We start from the raw sequence: 23420 nt of genomic DNA, 5'->3' as shown, positions 1-23420 counted from the left end.
TTTCTACGCGGAGTCTTCTGAGAAAAAAAATCTATTACAGACTTCTTTGAGACATTCTAGTAGGTTGCATTTAATTTTTTAATCTTTTGTTAATAGCGTTGTCTATCAGTATTTGTTTACTTTAAAGTAATTTCAGTCAGTAAAAAAATTTTGTAGTTAATTCAAACTTTTTTTTCTGAATCAAAATAAAATCGAAATTGTTTTTAATTAATGACAACATCCTCTAGTTTTTCCAGGTGTAATATTTATTTATTACAGTTGATATACGATTTCTATAGAGTATGAAAATTGATTTCTTTTTGAATTCCAGATACTGTTATTGATAATTTTATTCATCGTTGTATACTTCTCCGATCATTTTCGTTCCTGTTTCGAAAACAGATGATTTCACATTTTTTACTTGATTGCTGTTAATGTATCTAGAACTAAGAATAACAATGGAAATAAAAATACCAATTACAAGATAAAAAGACAAATTTACCATTGGAAATGTATGAGCTCCATCAGCAAAAACCCAAGTGCAATAAAGACACCATAAAATATTATTAAAAATGCTGCGTAGCAATCGATTGTTCCAACACTTACAAAACTTGTTTGTCCTGCGCAAGTTGGTTTCTGAGTAAATAGTCTTCTGTTTGTTCGTTGTTGTAAACCAGTTTCCTTTATCCACAGAGCTCTGTAAAAATTTGGAAAGAATATCAATGTTCATGTGTAAAGTGACCTCACAAACCATAAAATTATAGTTAGCTCAGAAATATCGTACACATTTTATTACAACAATTACCGATTTCACAACGACCCACACAGTATGATATTCCTTTCATACAAAAAAAAAGGCTGTGTTGCTACAGACGTGCAGGGGAAGCTCAGCAAGGATTTATTGTGATTTTCAAACTGCTTAAAATTTTATCTTGTACCTTATTTCTTGCTGGTTCTTTACTTTACGCGAACGCAAATGCATAATTTTTAGTTTTCACATATACGTAATTTCATTCATCACAGTCTATTGAGGTTGTGCATTTTGAAATTGTAATTTCTTTATTCTAATGACTTGAACATGCCATAAAAACTTCGGAAAAACTCATTAATTGACTTTAAGAATAGATTAGGCATGCTATTGTCTTCCGAAATTAATTATTTTGAATAATGAATAATTGGCCACGATCCTACATACAAGACTTAAGAAAATACAGATTTCTTTTTCTTAAAATACGATTTTTTTTATAAAGTTAGTACCACTGTAAGGTCGCTATAGTATGGTAAAAAAATTAAGTTAATAAACAGAATGTACCGATTTTTAAGGCGTCAACTGCAAAACAAATTAATTACCGAAACGTTATAGTGTTGGCAATGATAAATAATAGTATCTCTTTATGAATAACAATTAATTAACAAAACAAAGTTAACAAAAAAAATAATAAATAAAAATGACGCTTTGATCGAGATAATGAAATAATGGGAATTAATAATAATTTATTCGATAACATGATAAATAAATAAAAATATTATCAGTCTTCATTTACTTATATATAATCAATGACTTCTTTTATAAGCGAATACTCATATTTTGAAAACAGCTTGAAGAACTTGACAATTTTTCTTGGAATGTCCTTTTTCACCACAAATCCAACATTGGAAAATTTGCGAAGAATTTTGATTTTGAAAATTCGACCTAAAATTTCCTTCAAACGAATTATTTTTATTATCTTTTTTGAAATGATGTCTAAAATTATAATCTTTATCAAAAATTTTATTATTTTTACTAAAATTACTATTATTCTTATTCTTAAAATTATTCTTTGTCTGAACTCCAAAGGTCGAATCGTCAATCGACTCGAGCTCTAGAGCTCTCTGAGTCGCTAATTGAAGAGACTCAATTCTCTCCGAACAAAGAAAGAATTGTAACTTCAATTTTTTTAATTCAGAAATGGATTGCAAACCAACAATTCTATCTCTATCTTCAAAAGAGACCGAAGGATACGCAAATTTGACAAGCCTATCTAAATCATTTGAAAAGTCTGTTTAATTTTCATTTTCAAACTGATTTCTAGCCTAAAAACGACTAGAATAAGCTCAAGAAAATTAAGCTTCATCAAAACGATCTTCTAAAACTTTCTTCAATTTTTCAAAATTTCCTATATCTTCTAAACTCAAATTTTTTGAAATAACTTGAGCTTTGTCCTTCAAACAGGACACTAAAATCGATGCTTTAACTTCATTTGTCCATTTATGCAGACAAGTGATAGTCTCAAATTGACGGAAATAAGATTCCCACGTCTGAGAATCATCGAATTTTTCTGGTTTTGCAAAAGCTGAAGAACTATTATTAACTGAAGAAGTTGAGACCGATTCAACCAAATTATTAGAATTAATTTCTAAATTATGAATTTCCAGATTAATTTTATATTATTATTATTATTATTATTATTATTATTATTATTATTATTATTATTATTATTATTATTATTATTATTATTATTTTCTTTTCATCTTGCGATTCGTCAGAGGTGTCTGGCCAGGGATCCCAGGGCTCCGACCCACCTGGGGCCTGACCAGACGGAATTATCCTGCAGGCACCTGGCTCCCTCAGGTTTGAGGGTGAGCCGGGGCTGCAGCCGTTCAGTCATTTGTTACAGTCGTCTCAGGATTCGGAGAGAACCAAGGATGACCGCTTTCTGCATACGAGCCGCGAGAATCTCAGCCTGACTACGGCAGACTGGTATTGTTCGAAGCTCTGTCAGAAAGCGGTCCCTCATCCCTCCGAGGGCGCCAATCGCCAGGACTATCACGTGCGCTGTGTATTCGTGATAGACATTTCTCATGACCTCCATGAGCTCTCTGTAGCGTTCCTGTTTACTCTCTTCTTTTGCACGTATATTTGTCTCAGCCGGAGCTGAGAACTCAATGTAATATACGTGCTTGGTGGTATGGTCGAAAAGAGTAATATCCGGCTTATTGTGTTCAATACGTTGGGGCGTAGAGAGCGGGTAATTCCAAAGAATTTTTGCTCTCCCGTTCTCAACGACTGACTCAATTTCACCGGGCACATAGGGCAGCACTGGTGTCTCGTCTATTCCATAAGAGTGCCGAAGGTGGTAATACAGCACTCTTAGGGCGGCGTTATGCCGGTGAATGTAGGCTGAGCGCGCTAATATCGGACAAGCCGATAAAACATGAAATAGCGTCTCATCTACATCACCGTGGCAAACTCGGCATCTTGTGTCCTCGAGTTGCTCGTGCATAACGTCACACACATATTATAATAATAATAATAATAATAATAATAATAATAATAATGGTGTCTGGCCGAGGATGGTGTCTGGCCGAGGGGTGCTCCTCTCGCTACGGTAATGGAATAAGTCCGTACAGCCAGTTTTTTTCCCTCCTCACTGGTGATGGCCTTCTGGGCGTGAGGAACGAAACTATCCATCTCGGTTTCGTTAAACATCACCACCTTTGCAGTGGGCTAACCACCCCTGCAAAGGTTTTTAACAGGTTACTAACGATAGACCTGCACCGGCCCCCCACAACCGGCCCTCTTCGGATGAGGGCCATGGAACAGTTGGGAGGGGCCTTACGATACGTTCCAACATGGCTATCGACCACGGACCACCCCTACAGCGCCTCAGGTGGACGGAGGAGCTGAGACGGGATTTAATGCAGTGTTGGGAGAGATGCGAGCCACAGACCTTAGGCTATGCCAGGCGCCTGCATACTCTGTGGTGCGAAAGGCACCCAGAGTTACAACAGCTAACGCAGGCGGCGCTCGCATCGCAGGTGCGGTATACTCAGTCTCGACGGCGGATAGAAGAGGAGTCAGACTCTGACTCTTCAGTATCAAACGCTTCAGAGACTGAGGGCGAAGTCTCACTAACACCCGAGACAGCCGCACCGAGGTGGAGCATACTCCCGTTCCACCCTTCTCTCACTGCAGAACCCCCATCTCCTCCCCCTGAGGGCACCAATCACCAGGACTTCACCAGCAGAGAGGGTAATTTTCTCCGGAAAATTACGCTCTCTGCAGAACACCTAGCCAGCGCTAACCAAGATCTCGACCATCGGGTACCAGATAGTGTAGATCTTTTTGCACTCAACAATGCAGTCTATGATGTGGCTCGAGGGTTTACTCAGGACAGACGAACACCTGTCAATCCTGAGTTAAGCCTGAAAAGACGCATCGAACAGATTGCAATTAAGATCAAGAAGGCTCGACAGGGTGCATCTCGTATTCAGAGTGTGATGGATCACGTAAATACTCACACGCCTTATACGCCAAGAATTCGGCGTATCGTGGCGAGTATCAGACGTGAACATCACACTTTGAATACGGCCGTGTTACTGATCCTAAAGGAAAGGTACACAGGCAAAATAAGATCGCTAATGGCCGTTAAAAAGTCATTAGCAAAGCGGTACAAGCGACGAAGGGACAACAGATTGTTCCAATCTGACCCTTCGCGCTTTCTTAAGCCGCAAGCCCCTGTCACTTATGAGCCCCCGAGTGCAGAAAGAGTTGAAACCTACTGGACCGAAATATATGGTCGCGCTAGTGCGCTAGATGTAGACACTCCAGCCCTTCAACTGTTCAGAGAATTCTGTGACGAACATCTATCACGAATTCCTGAAGAGTTTCAACGAGTCAGCATGGATGAAATCAGGAATGCTCTAAGGGGCACAAAGAACTGGGCTGCCCCTGGGCCAGATGCAATCCCCACCTTCTGGTGGAAGAAATTGACCTCATCCCACCAGCATCTGGCTCGTATCTTCTCAGAATATCTTGGAGGAGATACACCCATTCCTGGATGGCTCGTTGAAGGGCGTACTGTGCTGATCCCCAAAAGTGGTGATCTGTCCAACCCCAAAAACTACAGGCCTATTGCATGTCTAAATACTCTCTACAAATTGTTTACAAAGATTTTGAACGAGAGGATTTTGACTGCAATAGAACCTGTATGGAGACAGATAAACGAACAACGTGGCAGCAAGCGTGGCTTGACAGGTTGCAAGGAGAACTTGCTAGTAGACCGATGCGTCACAATGGACGCATACTACTACAAGCGCAACTTGTCAATGGCCTGGGTGGATTACAGAAAGGCATTTGATACAACATCACACGAGCTTCTCCTCTACTTGCTCGAATGCCTTTCAGTACCCCCCACAAATAGTGAGATGCATCGAACATCTGATGCCGCTCTGGAGGACACGTTTCACCGTAACATCTGGTGAAACAAGAGTGTCTACCAGAGCAGTGCCATTTAGGAGAGGCGTATACCAGGGAGATACCCTGAGTCCTCTCCTATTTTGCATCTCACTGCTGCCATTATCTGTCACTCTACGCCGAACGCCTGGATATAAAGCCGGACGAGTCTCCAACCGCGTACACAAAGTCACACATCTATTTTATATGGATGACTTGAAAGTGTACGCGGCAAGTCCTGAGAGACTCCGAACAGCCTTAGAGGTTGTTTCCGAGTATACCAGTGCAATCGGCATGGAGTTTGGGTTGGACAAGTGCGCAGTTGCCCACTTAGTAAAAGGAAGATCGCCGAACTGGAGTGATAATGTCGAGCTTATAGACGGGAGCATCATAAAACATCTGGATGCTGGAGAGTCATACCGATATCTTGGACAGGCACAATCTCCTTTGCAGGACGTGTCTGTCATCAAAGATACTCTCCGCAGTGAGTACAAGTGGCGACTTAAGAGAATATGGGGCTCTGAATTATCAGGCCCTAACAAAGTCAAAGCCACGAATATGCTCGCTGTCCCAGTCTTGCTATACTCATTCGGAGTTCTTAAATGGCTCCGAAAAGAGCTTAAAGATCTGGACATTATCACGAGGAAAGTGATGACACTATATCGAAGTCATCACCCGCGATCTTCTGTCCAACGCCTATACTTTCCCCGTGATCTGGGAGGGCGTGGACTACTAAGTTTGGAGTGTCTACATGACAGGTTAGTGATAGGCCTGGCTTATGACATCTATGAGAGCTCTGATCCTCTTCTCAAGTTCGTGAACAGCTTCGAACTATTGGGAAGGGATGCGTTCCTATATAGAGCAGCATATCAGGCAGCGCAGAACCTCGGCTCAGTTTTCGACCCTAGCAGCTCAGACGGTCTAAGGCTTTTGCAATTGACCAGAGGGCAGCGAAAGGTCGATATAAAAACAACCGAGCAGTTAAAACTGCTCGACGAACATGTGGCAAAGTCCTTACATGGTGTGTTTTATCGTCATCTCGAAACACAGGACTTGTCACACCAGCTGACTTTCCAATACCTTAAGTCAGCTGGCTTGTTCTCTGAGACCGAAGGATTCATTATGGCCTGCCAAGATGGTGTATTTTCCACCCTCGCCTATCGGCGTGATGTTATGCACGAGCAACTCGAGGACACAAGATGCCGAGTTTGCCACGGTGATGTAGATGAGACGCTATTTCATGTTTTATCGGCTTGTCCGATATTAGCGCGCTCAGCCTACATTCACCGGCATAACGCCGCCCTAAGAGTGCTGTATTACCACCTTCGGCACTCTTATGGAATAGACGAGACACCAGTGCTGCCCTATGTGCCCGGTGAAATTGAGTCAGTCGTTGAGAACGGGAGAGCAAAAATTCTTTGGAATTACCCGCTCTCTACGCCCCAACGTATTGAACACAATAAGCCGGATATTACTCTTTTCGACCATACCACCAAGCACGTATATTACATTGAGTTCTCAGCCCCGGCTGAGACAAATATATGTGCAAAAGAAGAGAGTAAACAGGAACGCTACAGAGAGCTCATGGAGGTCATGAGAAATGTCTATCACGAATACACAGCGCACGTGATAGTCCTGGTGATTGGCGCCCTCGGAGGGATGAGGGACCGCTTTCTGACAGAGCTTCGAACAATACCAGTCTGCCGTAGTCAGGCTGAGATTCTCGCGGCTCGTATGCAGAAAGCGGTCATCCTTGGTTCTCTCCGAATCCTGAGACGACTGTAACAAATGACTGAACGGCTGCAGCCCCGGCTCACCCTCAAACCTGAGGGAGTCAGGTGCCTGCAGGATAATTCCGTCTGGTCAGGCCCCAGGTGGGTCGGAGCCCTGGGATCCCTGGCCAGACACCTCTGACGAATCGCAAGATGATAATAATAATAATAATAATAATAATAATAATAATAATAATAATAATAATAATAATAATAATAATAATAATAATAATAATAATAATAATAATAATAATAATAATAATAATAATAATAATAATAATAATATTAATAATAATATTAATAATTATAAAACAATTAATGTTACTTTAAAAAGTTTTACCAATACGTCAGGACTGGCTACTAGAGAGGGTGTATTGTTTTTTACTTACAATCTATGTTACGAGACTAGCTTCTTCTCACGACTTCGTCCGCGTAGATGCGGTTTGACGAGTATGAACAGTAATGATCTAAAAGGATTAATCAACGGAAATTAGAAAACGTTTATTTTTTCAGCCAATTAGAAGTCTCTCATTCATTGTAAATAATAGATGTGAGATAATTACGTTTACAAAAGAATCAATTGATCGAGTGAAGCATTAAATAAACATTTCGTCGTTTGAATGTGTTAACTTCAGATATATAATACTTTGTGACGAAATAAGAAAACAAGTAACGAATCTTATATATTAATAAAAAACAGTAAAAATTCGAATTCTCATGTGAGATTCAATTTATGCTCATCCAGACAACAAATGCAATCATTATGAAAAACATGTTTGATTACATTTATTCTGCATGATAAATAATGTTTTTTGAATAAAAAAAAAAATGTCCCGTTAAACGAATCGGAATTGATCGCATAGATCGTGTTTTTCAATGTTCGCTAAAAAGTCAATTGTTACAAACAAAAAAAAATATTTCCGTCTAATTTATATTGTTAATGAATTTTTTTCAGCAAAAAGAAATAATATTCCGTAGGAAAAATTCGAATTGATTTTATAGATCTCGTTTTTAATTATGCAGAAAAAATTTAGTTGTTGTAAGCAAACGAAGTCGGTTTTAATCTATGTTACATGGCACGTAACTTTCTTTTAGAGAAGAAAATAATATCTGGTAGGAAGAATTCATTGCATAGATCCCTTTTTTATTCATTTATTTATAACAAAGTCAAATATAATATGCTGAAACTAAGCTGTAGCTAAAGTAAAACAAGTAGTCAGAATTGTTAAAGTTTTTACTTGGAACAAAAACCAAATTGATTAAAATTCTGAGAGACTGATCAATAACAGTATCATTCTATAATGTCTAGGCGTATTTCAATTATTTTACATAATTATTGAATATATATTTCAAGGAGGTTAAAAATGAATAGCAATAAAACTTAAGGATTAAAGTTAACGATTATTACTTAAGTTATTTTACTTTGAGTTTTCCTAAGATTTCGTTAAACTAAAAATGATTTCGAAAAATAATTGAGGAAATCGTCATTCAGACAGTCTGTTGCTTTTGGAAACCCGCGTGGCAAAAAAGCAATAACACTTTAAAATATCAGTGCTCTGCAGTGGTCTGGGTGCGACCCGAAAGGTCCACACGACCAACTTCCCAGTGGAAAAAATAAAAAACAATTTGAATAGAACCCGTTTCCATTTTTTATAACAAATGGAATTGTTATAAACGAAATGAGTCTGTTTATATTCATTCGATATGGTTAGTTACTTTATTTCAGTAAAAGAAAAAATTGTGCGTTAGAAGAATTCGAATGTACCTCATAGATCCTTTTTTTCATTATTTACAACGAATTTCATTGTTATACACGAAAGATGTATGTTTTAATTTATGTCATACGGTTGGTAACATTTTTTTAGTAAACGAAAAAATTATGCGTTAAAAGTACTCATATATATAGACAATTATTATTGACTATTATAGCGTCTTTAATGCTGTTTTCTCAATCCTGACACGAGTTTAAAATTCAAGTAATTTCCTTTTTTTCGAGTTTCTTGATTCTGCCAAAAAAATGGCTTTACCGATTTTCCTATAAACATTTTCAGTTCTAAGTTACGTAATTACGCGTCGAATGCAATTGGTCCCACATCGATATCATTTTTCGTTCTCGAGATAATCGAGGCGAAAAATAATTCCGAACGCACGTACGAACATACGAACATACGCACATACGCACATACACACACACAGACGTCCACGTAAAAACTGTCGATACATTCTGAAATAGGCTTTCGGATTCATTTATAATTAACTTTTTTTTAGCAAGAGAAAAAATTACGCGTTAAAACAATTCAAATATGTTGCATAGATCTCTATTTTTATTGTTTATAACCGATTTAATTGTTATAAACAGGAAAAGATGAGTTTCCATTCATGTCGTACGGTTGGTAACTTTTTTTTAGCAAAAGAAAAAATTACGCGTTAGGAGAATTCAAATATATTGCATAGATCTCTATTTTTATTGTTTATAACCGATTTAATTGTTATAAACAGGAAAAGATGAGTTTCCATTCATGTCGTACGGTTGGTAACTTTTTTTTAGCAAGAGAAAAAATTACGCGTTGGAAGAATTCTAATATATTGCATAGATCTCTATTTTTATTGTTTATAACAATTAAAAAATTTTCTATTAAAATATTATTATGATAGATAATCATTTGTTATTAACAATGTTCAATCGTTATGAACACAATTTTTTATTATTAACAATAATCATTGACTATTTTATTATCCTCAACGCTATTTTCTTCATCCCAACACAAGTTTAAAATTTCTTTAGTGCTGATTTCGTTTTTTAAAAATTTTTTTTCTATGAAATACTGTCATCATATTTCTGTACAATTATTCTAAACATTTGATATTCATATTTTTCAAAAGATCTCGAAATTCCGTCTAAAAAATGGTATAATTTATAAATTGCAGAATTTAGGTAGTTCACTATTTTTTCAGTTTTTTGATTCTGCCTAAAAAATGGCTCGACCGATTTCGCTGAAAATCTAATCAGTTCTAAGTTACGTAATTACGCGTCGCAGCAGTTGGTTCCACGTCGATATCATTTTTTGTTCTCGACATAATCGAGGTGGAAAATAATTCCGAACGCACGTACGAACATACGCACATACGCACATACGAACATACGCACATACGCACCTACGCACATATGCACATACGTACATACACATACATAGACGTCCACGTAAAAACTATCGTATTCAACTCTGGGGACCTTAAAACGTGGAGATATGTCAAAATTAGCGATTCGCAAAATCGGACCCATTACTATAACTTCCCACTGGGAAGTTAAAAATTCGTGAATGAAAGTGTATACTACGCTGACTGGAGCATCAACTAAGGACGAATTAATCATAGTACATCTTAAGCTGAAAAAAGCAATCGTCTGTTGGTAGAACAAAGGAAAATGACTGACGATCAAAACATATCTCTGTAAGATGCGTTAATATGCATTCCTACATTTACGGGAGAATCAGAAACATTAATTATTTTTGTAAATTGTTGTGAAGAAGCAAAATGTATGTTGCCAGATCAAGGAGAATCAAATCTTAGTAAATTAATTTTTGGTAGTAAATTATGTCCTTAGTTAAACATGCATCAAATAAAATAACATACAACACTGTACATAAACGTATAAGAGAGCTTAAAAAAGATTACGTTCTTTTTGAAACACTCTGTCAGTTGAAAGGTAAACTAGGAAGAATGTTTCAGAAAGATGATAAGCTAATAGTAGATTTTGTTAATAGATAACGGAAAAAACCAAAAGAAGTATTAAAATGTTCTAAATACAAAAATCCGACTGTTAATGCGAATAGAATTCAAATTTAGAAAGATAATATTGATGAAGTCGTAGCTCAATGTTTTGTTACGCGAAAAAAGACCCAAATAGTACAAAAATTAAAAAAAAAATAAAGATAAACATAAATCCGTTAAATTTTTAATGAATAAACAAAATAGTGATACAAAAAAAAATTAAATCATAATACTCAAGTAAAGTCAAAAACTCTTTGTCATTCATGTAATGAGCCTAGTCATATGATGAAAAATTTTTCGAAAAGATGATAATTCAAAAGAAAATTGTCAGCTTTGTAGTAAAACTGAACGTACTGCTAAAAATTGTTTGAAATATCCAAATAGAGTTTCATCAAATGTCAAATGTCAAATCTGTGGAAAAAATTGCCATATTGCTAAAACGTTTCGATCAATTAATAATTCAAATCAAAGTAGTCAAAATAACTCCGGTAAATTTTTTACAAAATCTGGTCATGATATTTTTAGTTTTTTTCGTCTTAAAGCTGAAAAAATACAATGAACAGGAACACTCGAGTGTGTTTCGCCAAATAGGCGCAAGGTCAGAGACACTTCAAAAGCGTCCGATGACATTAACTTTTGAGGAGGAAACGGAAAACGAGTAAAAGTAAAAATTGTACACAGAAGCAAAAAAAAATATAGAATAAAATAATTAAATAAACTTAAAAGTTAAGAAATCATAATTTCTCAACTATATATATTAAAGAAGTTTATAGCAGTTTTAGTTTGACAATTTCAAGTGACTAAATTAAACAAATTCATATTTACAATATTTAGTAAATTTTATAAATTACAAAAATTCGCCTAACAAGCTAAGGACTAAGCAGCGCAGTTTAAAAATCTAGCGCATATTAGAGTAAACTGCTATTTAAATTAATTGAAAAACAATCATGATCACACTCTCACAGTATAAAAATATTGTTATAGAATTTACAGCTAAACACTTCCATTTGCATTTACTATAACTTACAAAGCTAACTGACTAGCTGTCAGTCTCAAATAAATGATTAAAAAGCCTATTCTTAAAAACCTTATAAGTATTTCCACTCACTACATTACTTGGGAGACTCTTTCGAAGGAGAATAGCTTCGACAACAAAAGAACACTCATAATGGACGATATTAAAATGTGGAATTTCCAAATGAACATCATTCCTTCTAGCTAAGAGTCTTTGGGAACGCCTTACCTCAGTTTTGGGTTGAAACAGCTGTCTTAAATACATAGGCTTCCTATTTAACAACTGTTTGTAGGAACAACAAGCCTAAAAGAAATTTCTTCTTGCACTCACAGACAACCATTTGAACTGAAGTCTATAGGGAGTCACATGCTAAGCACGTTTTAAACTAAAGATAAATCTTATTGCACCGTCCAAGGTGCGCTGTAGAGAGTGGAGGGCAAAATGTACCCTTCTAGTTGTTTATGATATAGCCTCCGTATATAACTCCTTATTACAAGGAGGATGTGTTCCTAACTATGTTAACAATATGTACATTCAAATCAATAGGATCGAAGAAATCAAGAGGAGATGACGAGCTTTCTCATCTCCTTAAAAGTAGCCCTTGAAGTGGGATCATCAGATCTACGAGCCTGTTTATACAACCAATCACGAGCACGAGATTTTAACACAAGCTCTCTGGTCAATCAAGGCTTTCTGGGACTATTTACTGTGTGGGTACACATAGGAGTATGAACATCGAGAGCGGCAATAACACTAAGACAAAAAACGATGAGAAGCTCATTTGGTTCGTGAGTACAGAAATACTCATTATCAAAATTTAGAGATCTATCTAGATCCCCAGTCAACTTAGCATTATCACAATCCTTAAATTTCCTGAACTGGAAAGTTTTGTTGGGCTTTTTAGGAGTATCTAAAATATTGTAGAATATTTGTATGTCGCCATCTAATGACTATTAGACTAATTACAGTTTCTTAGTTAATGACGATTGAATGACGATTAGATTGTTTATAGCAACGAGGGAAGAATTTGTTTATCTCTAGTTTAGAACTGAGACTTGAGTTGACCGCACAGATTCTATCGTTTTAATTAATTGCTGTCGATATTTAATAAACTTTTTTTTTATTAATTTATGGCCTGATGTTATTATTTGGTCTTATTTTACAATATATTCACAGAATAAAAAGTCGTGTCCAGCAATAAGTAATTAATTTGATTTGAAAAACCACCCTAATTTAGACTTACTGTTAATGAACATAAGGTCTAACCAGAAATGTTTACTTGCAAGGTGGTAAGTGGAACTAAACAGCACACAAAACAAAGCAGATTCTGGAAAAAAGGTACTAAGATAGTCGGGCATGTAACCATTTCCACGCAGATTGCAATTTAAATCACCAGCATTAATGATGTTTTTGTAATTGGAAACAAACTTAGAAGAAATTGTTGAGAAAATCTCAACTTGTGAATTTAACCTAACCGTTTAAGGATAGGGATGATTGTGCCGGAACAGAGCAAACGGAAGTCAGGTTTTATAAGAAATAAAGTATCTTTATTTTAAGCACTAACAGGTACACTAAATACACTGACAACTTTGTGTTATTAACTAGGAAGACTGAATGTCGCTCAAAATCACTGAATGTCTAATTTTAATTCTTGAATCTGAATTGAATGTCCAAAAAACTACCCAACTTGGTGTGTTCGGTATTATTGACCTCCCACACGAGCTCAGCACGCTTCTCAAGTTGAGCAAGAATGTGATTGTGCACGTGGCGTGAGCCTATCAATGCAATGCAAAATGAATCTTGATGAAATGTCTTGAATTACAATGAAAAGTCTTGGAATATTACTTGATTCTAGTTTTAAAATGAAGCTTGAATGGCTCTGATAATTTACAATAGCACTAGTACTGATGATTGACTCAAAACTTTCAGATTTGTTAAGAATGAATGTGAATGGCGTGTACACGTGAACGAGAACAGTGAAACAATGGCGACAGGAACTTCATTAGTCAAACGGGACATTGAAAATTAGTCAAATGATTGACTAAATTAAGAATTATTGATTATTTGGTCGATTGGTTATCGACCCAGTCCCAAGATGGCCGCCAAAGTTCCTGTTAGCTGGCAATTCAAACTGAGAATTAATGAATTCTCAACACTGATAGAAAATTTTTTTTTCTTCTCTAACATGATTTAAATGTAACCGATAAAGATTATGAGCATGCATTTAAAGTATGGTCTGACTTCCATACTCAAACATTAGGTGGTTATTATGATTTATATTCGACTATGGATGTTTGTCTTTAAACTAATATATTTAAAAATTTCAGAATAAATTGTGAGAGAACTTATAATTTAGATCCTTTGCATTACTACGCAGCACCTGGATTAGCATTTGATGCTATGCTTAAATGCACAGGTATTGAATTATATATTTTATGTGATGCTGAAATGGTATTATTTATAGAGAAAGGAATTAGAAGTAGAGTATCACAATGTTGTTGTAGATATTCTGAGGCGAATAATGAATGGATGGGTGACGATTATCGGTCGCATAAAGAAGTATCATATTTAATGTTTTCTGATGTAAATAATTTGTGTGGAGCAGCTATAAGCTCTTCTTTACCATATAGTTATTTCAAATGGTCTACGACACAAATCGATATTATGAGAATGAGCGGTAATGATCTGACTAGTTATATACTAGAAGTTGACTTGGAATATCCTCAAAGTTTATATGAAAGGCATAAAGATCTGCTACTTCACCCCGAACATTTAAGCACCTAATTCAAAGCATTTCGAATTGATGACAACTTTACATGATAAAAAAACTTATATTATTCTCTATAAAAATTTAGATCAATGTACCGGATTAGGATTAAAAATAACAAGAATATATAGAGTTTCAAAATTTTAACAATCTCAATGGCTCATGCCACATACAGATTTGAATACAGATGAAAGAAAAGAGGGGAGAAATTATTTTGAAAAAAATTTTTTTAAGGTAATGAATAATGCTGTTTTCAGAAAAACTATGGAAAATGTTAGAAAACATAGAGATGTCAAACTTGTTACAGAAAGGGAAAAACGCTATGGAGCAAATTGTTACATATCTAAACCCAATTATTATTCTAGTATAAAAGAATAAATGTTATTTTCAATAAGCCTATATGTATTGGACTCTGTATTCTTGATATTTCGGAAATCCATATTTATGATTTTCATTATAATTATATCCTACCAAAACCGACTTCACCAAATGTTGGTAAAATTTGCACCAAGTCCACGTCCTAAGTGACTCTGATATAACAAGATTCATATGTGATAGACTGTTAGAATGTTTGGATACCAAAAATAATTGAAATCACATGGAATGCCAAGTCATTTATTAAATGGAATAGACTTTTTTCATCTTATTTACAAAAACATTCTTCGAATAAAATTTTAAGGATTAACAGCGATTTTTGGAGTGATTTAAATAAGCCGAAAAAAATATTTATTTGTGGAAAAAATTGATGACTTGGCCCAATTATGATGATGTTCTATTTTTAAAATACTTTATAAGCATTTATGATTTAATAAAATTTACAAATATTTCAGTGAAAAACTGTACGGTAATCATATTTCATATTTTATTCCCGGAATCTCTAGAAGATTGGGCTTATTTTTTAAGATTCTCTGAACAGTTCTATATATTATAGTTCTTTGTACATAAGGACATTTTAAACTGGATTGGGCAGACTTTGAAGCGAAATTGGGCCAAGTTCCATAGTTTTTCGATTTTGGAGATAATTTTTTTTCGTAATTTAAAATAAACTTAAATTTTATAAGTCAATAGTACGTTACTAGTCCGAAAAGATTATGAAAAAAAGACGCGGCTAACTTGGCGTTTTACTTGATTTTACATTTTTTTTTTCATCGTAACTTTTCTTTATTCATACGGATTTTACTTGAATGTGGACTTGGCGCCAATTTTTACAGGCAATTGTAGATGCCTGTTCTGTTCGGATTTTACTCCTTTTTGAAGTAAAAACGTCTTTAAGCGCATCGAAGCAATTTTTAGTAGGAGACAAACTTGTAAGTTCACATCACCAAACCATTAGCATTACCGATATGGTAACGTTAATAGTATGTCTATAGCTATGATAGATATCAGAACGTGGACTAATACCAATAAGTTCAATTCACAAATTATAAATTTTTAATTCTTCATACTACAATTTATTCAAAAATTAAATCAAACTATTGTTACATGATAGTTTTGGGTTTCACTTCTACCACCAGTCCCTATGATTGCCTGAAATTTCTTCTTTAAACTCACTGTGAGATTTCTACGACGATAACAATTCAATTTTATTTAAATATTTTTTTATTTAAAATTTCTGAAAATCGAAATTTTTAACTTAGACACGTTAATAAAAGAAGTTACACAATCATTACAAGCTTAGAAAGCTGTTACTGAAATGACTATCATTCGAAGAAACAGTGGTTACCCTACGAATACATTTTTGAAAAAGACACGTGACATTGATAAAAGATAGGAATGTACAAATTATTCTATGGATAAATTGGAATTTTCTATGCATTCATAGAATTTTTCTGCAAGAAACATGTTTTTATAAAAACATATTTTATAGCTATTTCAACTATACTCTATGCTACATAGGTGTATTTTTTGCTTTTCTATTATCGTGCGAGGCCTTTTTTTCATTTCTTTGCGACAGAAAAAAGTTCAACATAAAAAAGTCAATTATACGAGTATTATTTTGTTATAATCATTTAACCAACAATTATTTCTTCATTCAATTGTTGAAAATATTTTTTTATCAATAATTCCTAAAAAAATTTATTTAAATCGATATGCAACACGCGGGAAACATTCTTTATTTTTTGGAACATAGATGTCTCTTTGTTAGGCAAGAAAGAAAAAAACATCACAAAGTTAAGGTGAAAGAGAGAGTGATAAAAATACATAAGGCAAGAAAAAGGGCACTGTAGGAACTCCAACGTGGAAGTGAGTGATAAAAGACACATTCAGTAAGAGATAACACATGATAGAACGCTCGATGAAGTAGAGTGAAACAGTAAGCGAAAAAATCTTGAATAGCACAAATATCGCTATTAGGGGCGTGGCTTATTTATAACTCCGTCAATAATTAACGAAAAATGCTCGTTTAACGTTTGATCGGAAGCTTATAATATAAGATAACTACCTATTAAATATGAAAGCATTATATGTAGTAATTATAAAGATATTTGCATATAAAGATGCGTTGATTACGTCACCCAAAATTTTTCGTGCATAGAGTAGTCGGTTGCCTCGGCGCTCATGGGAGAAACAGTGAGAAAGAGAAAGAAAGTGAATGTGCACTCGGCGCCGAGTATCTACCGCTATTGGAGACCTATGTATGATTACTAACTTGAAAAATTTGAAAATGTAAATTTCTGGCTGTAGACAAAATACAATATGGCGGATAAAATATTTTTCTCATATGTAGTCTATTTATGTAGAGTTGCCAACTCAAGAAATCTGAGAATCTTGACTTTTGTCGAATGTTTTTCAGAAAAGTTCAGACTTTCAATCTTTACGGATGAATATCTTTTCAATAAATAGATCAAAAATAATGATTAATGCTGCAAATAAAACTCATAGATGATTTGTATGGTAAATCTATTGACGAATTATGCGTATGTGCTGTACTTTGAAAGTTAATAGAAAAACAAGTATTGAGAGGAAAGGGGGAGGGTAAAATTTCTTGTATAGAGTGTCTGCTGTTGCGCGCTGTCATGAGAGAGTGCGAAAGAGAGAGAGATAATGTGAAAAAGAGTGAGAAACAGAAAGTGGGACGTGGATTTAGCGCGAGTGACGAGCAAATCAGTCTTGATACTTCAACAATATCCGTTTGAACAAGCGAAAGTAATGTATACTGATACTGATAGTTTAATCTATTATTTCAGGAATATGATATTTGTAAACATATTAAAAAGTATATAGATTAATTTGATACTTCAGCGTATAAGAAACATTTTATTGGCTTAAGACCTAAAATTTATGCATTCAAAGTAACGAATGATTAAGATGAAATAAAAGCTAAAAAATTAGAAGTAGTAAGAGATAAAGTACAAGCCAAAGGAGTAAAGCCACCTGTGTTAGAAACAATTACATTCGGTCATTATGAAGAATGTTTATTTAATGATAAGGAAATATCTCAAATTAAGCATCATATAGGTACTCAAAAACATAAAGTGAGAACAATTTCTCGAATGAAAATAGCTGTAAGCGCAGAAGATGATAAGCGAATGGTGCAAGAAGGGAAAACTAATACATTTCTATGGGGATGTAAGAATGACGATATAGCAATCACATTGAAAACATGGGAAAAAAGGAAAAAGAAATAAATAATGAATAAGAAATATGTTTTCATTTATTTGGAGCATTCATTAATACAAATTATATGTTTTTCATGTGAATTAATAAAATTACAAATCTTTTATATCTATCAAACTGTTATGTAATCTATCAAATCGTAACCATTCAACGTAGACTTTATTTTTCTGCTTTTTCAACAAGAAAGACATCTGGATACTGGACTTTCGTTAATTCCTCGGTGTAGAGTCGTCCCTTAATCGGCTGATCTTGATAATCAATCAATTCATGTCACAGGTCTTGTATTTTTAATGGTTTTAATGGTGAAAATTTCAGTTGCCCAATTGGGTGCATATGCTTTTTCAAATACATATTATATTTACTTATACCGATTTTATCTACAATTTTGCATGTTCATTTACTGAATGTCAATGTTCCTTATAAATATTTTGAAGCAATTGTTTTTTATTATCAATTGTTACATCTTTCAGTTTCATCTTAATAGTACTATGTATTGTATTATTATATGATTTTATTAGAGAAGTCAAAATATCCATCCATTTATTATTTCCACGTATAGTAAATTGTTTCCACATTTTATTTTTTAATGTACAATTGAATCGTTCACATATAGACGCCTTTAGATTTGTAAATGTTGCATCCATTTCTATGTTGTACTGCTTCATGAGTGTTTAAAATCCTTTATTATGAAATTCTTTACCTCAATCTACATGTAATTTTCTAAGGTACACGTTTCTGTATTAACACTGATTTCATACCATCGGTGACATCTTTTCCATTTTTTGTTTCTACCGGTACAGCCCAGGCATATTTCGAGAAAATATCGATAATTGTTAAAATGTATTTGTATCTTTTGTTGGTGGATAAGTAAGCAGTTAAATCAACCAAGTCCGCTTGCCACGTGTCATCAAAATGTCGTATATGAACGTCTCAATGTTTGAAATTTTTTCTTGCAGGTCTATGCAGCTTATCGGCAATTACTTTTTCATTTTTTTCCAACTGATTCATTATTCCAGGTTCGACCACTAAGCAAGAAATTCAATGATTGTGATGATTTACAGAGTGCTTCTTGTCCCCTTGATTTTTCGGAAAGATCTATCATAACTTGTCGACATACATCAAATTGTGATTTCATTAAATTAGTGATGGTATCAAATTTGAAAAATTTTAAATCAGTATAAATTCTCTCTGCGATTAATTTTTGTTCAAAATTATCTAACTTCTTTTCTAAAGTAGATAAAGTTTCATTTAATAATGATAATGATATTTCACCAGATACTGAATCTTCTATGTCGTTTATCTGTTCTCTCAAAGAAGATATAGTTTCTCTCAATAATGATGTTTCATCATGCGGAGAATTTATTGCTTTATTCAAATCTGTTAACAATAATTCATGTAAGTTTTAAAATTCATGACGCCGATATTACTAATTTTTTTTAATGATGCTGCGTCATTTAAATCTACGGGATCAGCTATATTGCACCATCTTTTACCATCGATATCAAACTGATCGTCACTATTTAATTGGAAACCGATTTCTGGAGGCCCCCTCACTAGACCAGGAGTAGATTCCCAACGCTCTCCAAGACGATTTTGATTGATAATCCGCGACCAATATACTTTGCAACATACATATTGTATTTTTTACTATGATCAGTTCTTAGTTCTTGATTTGGATTATAATTTTTTCGAGCTAAGTTTGTATATTTAACAATTTCACTATAAATTCTTTCATCTCTTTTATCAACAGCACGTTTACTGGGTAGTTTTTTAAATAATAATTCAAGTAGCCCCGGTGTTCTCCTATAAACTCGATCAGTAATGAGAACTTTATCACTCTGAAAAACAATTTCTGAATCTTCGATATAAATTACATTTCCTTGATGATTTCTTACGCCACAGTTTGTATCCATATTTTGATTATTATATCCAAACATTTTTATGTATGTATTTATTATTTCGGTGATTCTGGTGCTTGATATCATGTTTGCTGTAAACTTTTGTCGTCGATCTTCTTCTACAACTTGCATTCTTTCTGCTGCTCCCTTTTTTCCTCTCCGAACCGCTTCTTCTTCGCCACTTAGAGCTTCTCTGTGTTTTCCTCCTGCTGCTCTTTCTTCTTCTTTTTTATTTTGTACTTTTGTATTTTCTATCATTTTATGCTTCAAATTATTTATTGGGATTGGTCTTTTCATAACTTTTGATATTGCTTTAACTTCTTTGGTTTAAATGATCTCTTCACGTTTCTTTTTTTTTTGTTATCGTTATGTATAGAGAAAATATCTATCTTCTGACGATTAAATTTTTTCTTTCTCGAGGCGGCATATTGTCTTTCATTAATTGATATATTTACATAATCATTGTTCAATAATGGTATTTTAGGGGAGATGTTTTTTTTTATTTATAAGTTGATGTAATGGTGTAACTACTGACTTAACGAATTCATTTAATCGATATATACTATTATTTTTCCCATGCTTAATCATTTAATGTTTTCAACGTATAACATCACTGAATTTTGTCAATTTTTCCAAGACATTGACTGCCTTCTCCAGTTGTCTACTCAATTCACTCTGTTAAAAATTTATTAATTCTCAGTTTGAATTGCCAGCTAACAGGAACTTTGGCGGCCATCTTGGGACTGGGTCGATAACCAATCGACCAAATAATCAATAATTCTTAATTTAGTCAATCATTTGACTAATTTTCAATGTCCCGTTTGACTAATGAAGTTCCTGTCGCCATTCTTTCACTGTTCTCGTTCACGTGTACACGCCATTCACATTCATTCTTAACAAATCTGAAAGTTTTGAGTCAATCATCAGTACTAGTGCTATTGTAAATTATCAGAGCCATTCAAGCTTCATTTTAAAACTAGAATCAAGTAATATTCCAAGACTTTTCATTGTAATTCAAGACATTTCATCAAGATTCATTTTGCATTGCATTGATAGGCTCACGCCACGTGCACAATCACATTCTTGCTCAACTTGAGAAGCGTGCTGAGCTCGTGTGGGAGGTCAATAATACCGAACACACCAAGTTGGGTAGTTTTTTGGACATTCAATTCAGATTCAAGAATTAAAATTAGACATTCAGTGATTTTGAGCGACATTCAGTCTTCCTAGTTAATAACACAAAGTTGTCAGTGTATTTAGTGTACCTGTTAGTGCTTAAAATAAAGATACTTTATTTCTTATAAAACCTGACTTCTGTTTGCTCTGTTCCGGCACAATCATCCCTATCCTTAAACGGTTAGGTTAAATTCACAAGTTGAGATTTTCTCAACACACTCATATTGGCAAACATATATGAAGGTAACAATGAATTTCGATATCAAATAAAAGACGAATGGCGTACAATTACAATTCCAACTAGTACATATGATCTTAAGGATATTTACATATTCTCAATTATATCATTCATTGAGAGTTGAAAAAAGTACAGTTGTCCCCGAATTGTATAGCGGAAAATCAACTATTGACTTCACATCTGTAAATTCTATCGGTGAATTTTTAGGTTTCGAACGAAAGATTCATAAAGCAGGAGAAGTATATAAATCAGAAAAACCAACATCAATATTGAGTGTTAATGCTATATGTGTAGAGCGTAATATTACAAGTGGTGTATACATAAATGATCAATTTGCTCGTTCAATTCATGCATTTTTTCTACCAGTCCCACCAGGATATAAAATTATTCTATAACCTACAAATGTCATTTATCTTCCAGTCACGGTGAGGGAAATACATAATTTACAGATACGAGTTGTGCATCAAGACGGGAAATTATTCAATAATCGATCTGAATCAGTTACCGTAAGGTTACATTTAAAGAGTATATAATAGTAATAGTTTATGGTGGTCATTTGGAAGAACAAAGTTATAAATACCGTCAACCATGCGCAAATTTACACAGTTCGAAGAAGACAATCAAACAAGCAACATCTCAACAGAAGAAGACTTCTCAGAACACTCAATTCCTAGAAAGTCTTGGTTTAGACTTAATTAAAAAATTGTTAAATTTAAATTCAGCTTGTCGTGCTTACTACCATGGAGGCGACGGCATTAGAAATTAATAAAAAAATTGTTCAAGATGAATCTATATCTCATTATGAGATTCATGCTTATCAACCATATGGTTCATCATTATATAAAAACAATGATGAGATACGTATAGCTGTACAACATCAAGATTTATCCATTTAACCATGTGAAAGTTCAATTCATATCACTGGTAAATTCACAAAAGACAATGGGAGTGCTACATCAAACAGATCTTTACTTGCAACAATGTTTGCTTGTTTCTTATTTAAAGAAATGAGACATGAATTAAATGGAGTTGAAATCAATCGTAGTAAAAATGTGGGCATTATAACACTCATGAAGAGATTCCCATTAGTTACACCAGAGCAAGAATATTCTTTATAAAACAGTAGAATGGTACTTGATAATAAAAAACTATGTGATTCCAATGGTAATTTTGACGTCTCTATACTATTAAAATTATCATTTGGATTTGCTGAGGATTATAAACAAGTCATTGTTAACTGTAAACATGAGCTAATACTCATAAGAGCCAACACTGACTTGAATGCAATACATCAAACTGAAGCAGCTAATGCAGCAAAAACAGCAAAAATTGCTCTCGGTAAAATTGAATGGTTGGTGCTATTTGTTACAATGTCTGATCCAAAGAAAGTTGATATGTTAAGTTACATCAGTAAAGATCTATCGATATCGATAGCCTTCAGATCATGGGAGCTATATGAATATCCATCTTTACCTATAACAACAAAACACATCTGGTCTGTGAATACAACAAATCAACTAGGGAGTCAAGATATATCATTTTCATTACAAACTGTAAACGTAAAAATAAATTATTAAAACGCGCTGATATATTTGGTCATTGTGAAATTAAAGATTTCGCTGTTTATTTAAATTAACAGCGATATCCATATGCTAACATGAATATTGATATTTTAAATAGTAAATATGCACTTTTGTATGAAATATATACGAATTTCTATTCATTCTATTATAGTAAAAAAATTAAAAGACCATACTTAAACAAAGAAATTTTATGGAAAGAGGACCATTTATTGTAATAGATTGTTCAGGACAGAATGAATCTACAAGAGCGGGGCCAGTCAATGTTCGACTTGAATTTGAAGCTAATGAAGTGTTTCCCTTGGGCACAACTGCATTCTGTTTAATTTTACATGATAGAATAGTTGAATATTAACCATTAAGTGGACAAATTCGTAAACTAATTTAGAAA

General features: G+C 34.1%; 1 protein-coding gene across 1 annotated transcript in view; it reads right to left on the bottom strand.

The window, feature by feature from the left end:
• Positions 1–287: 287 nt before the first annotated feature.
• LOC118071449 (glutamate receptor U1-like) overlaps positions 288–23420 on the bottom strand; it is a 106831-nt gene continuing 83698 nt past the window's right edge. Inside the window, exons 6-7 of the mRNA XM_035090615.1 lie at positions 482–676; positions 288–425 (exon numbers count right to left, since the gene is read on the bottom strand). Of these exons, the coding sequence (XP_034946506.1) occupies positions 329–425; positions 482–676 (292 nt within the window). The 3' untranslated portion in view covers positions 288–328. The remainder of the gene's footprint in view (positions 426–481; positions 677–23420) is intronic.

Source organism: Chelonus insularis, unplaced genomic scaffold, assembly GCF_013357705.1.
Source record: "Chelonus insularis isolate UGA/USDA-ARS -01 unplaced genomic scaffold, ASM1335770v1 contig_84_pilon, whole genome shotgun sequence".
NCBI lineage: Eukaryota > Metazoa > Arthropoda > Insecta > Hymenoptera > Braconidae > Chelonus > Chelonus insularis.
Note: the sequence above shows the minus strand (reverse complement) of the source record. Positions and strands in the feature narration are given on the sequence as shown.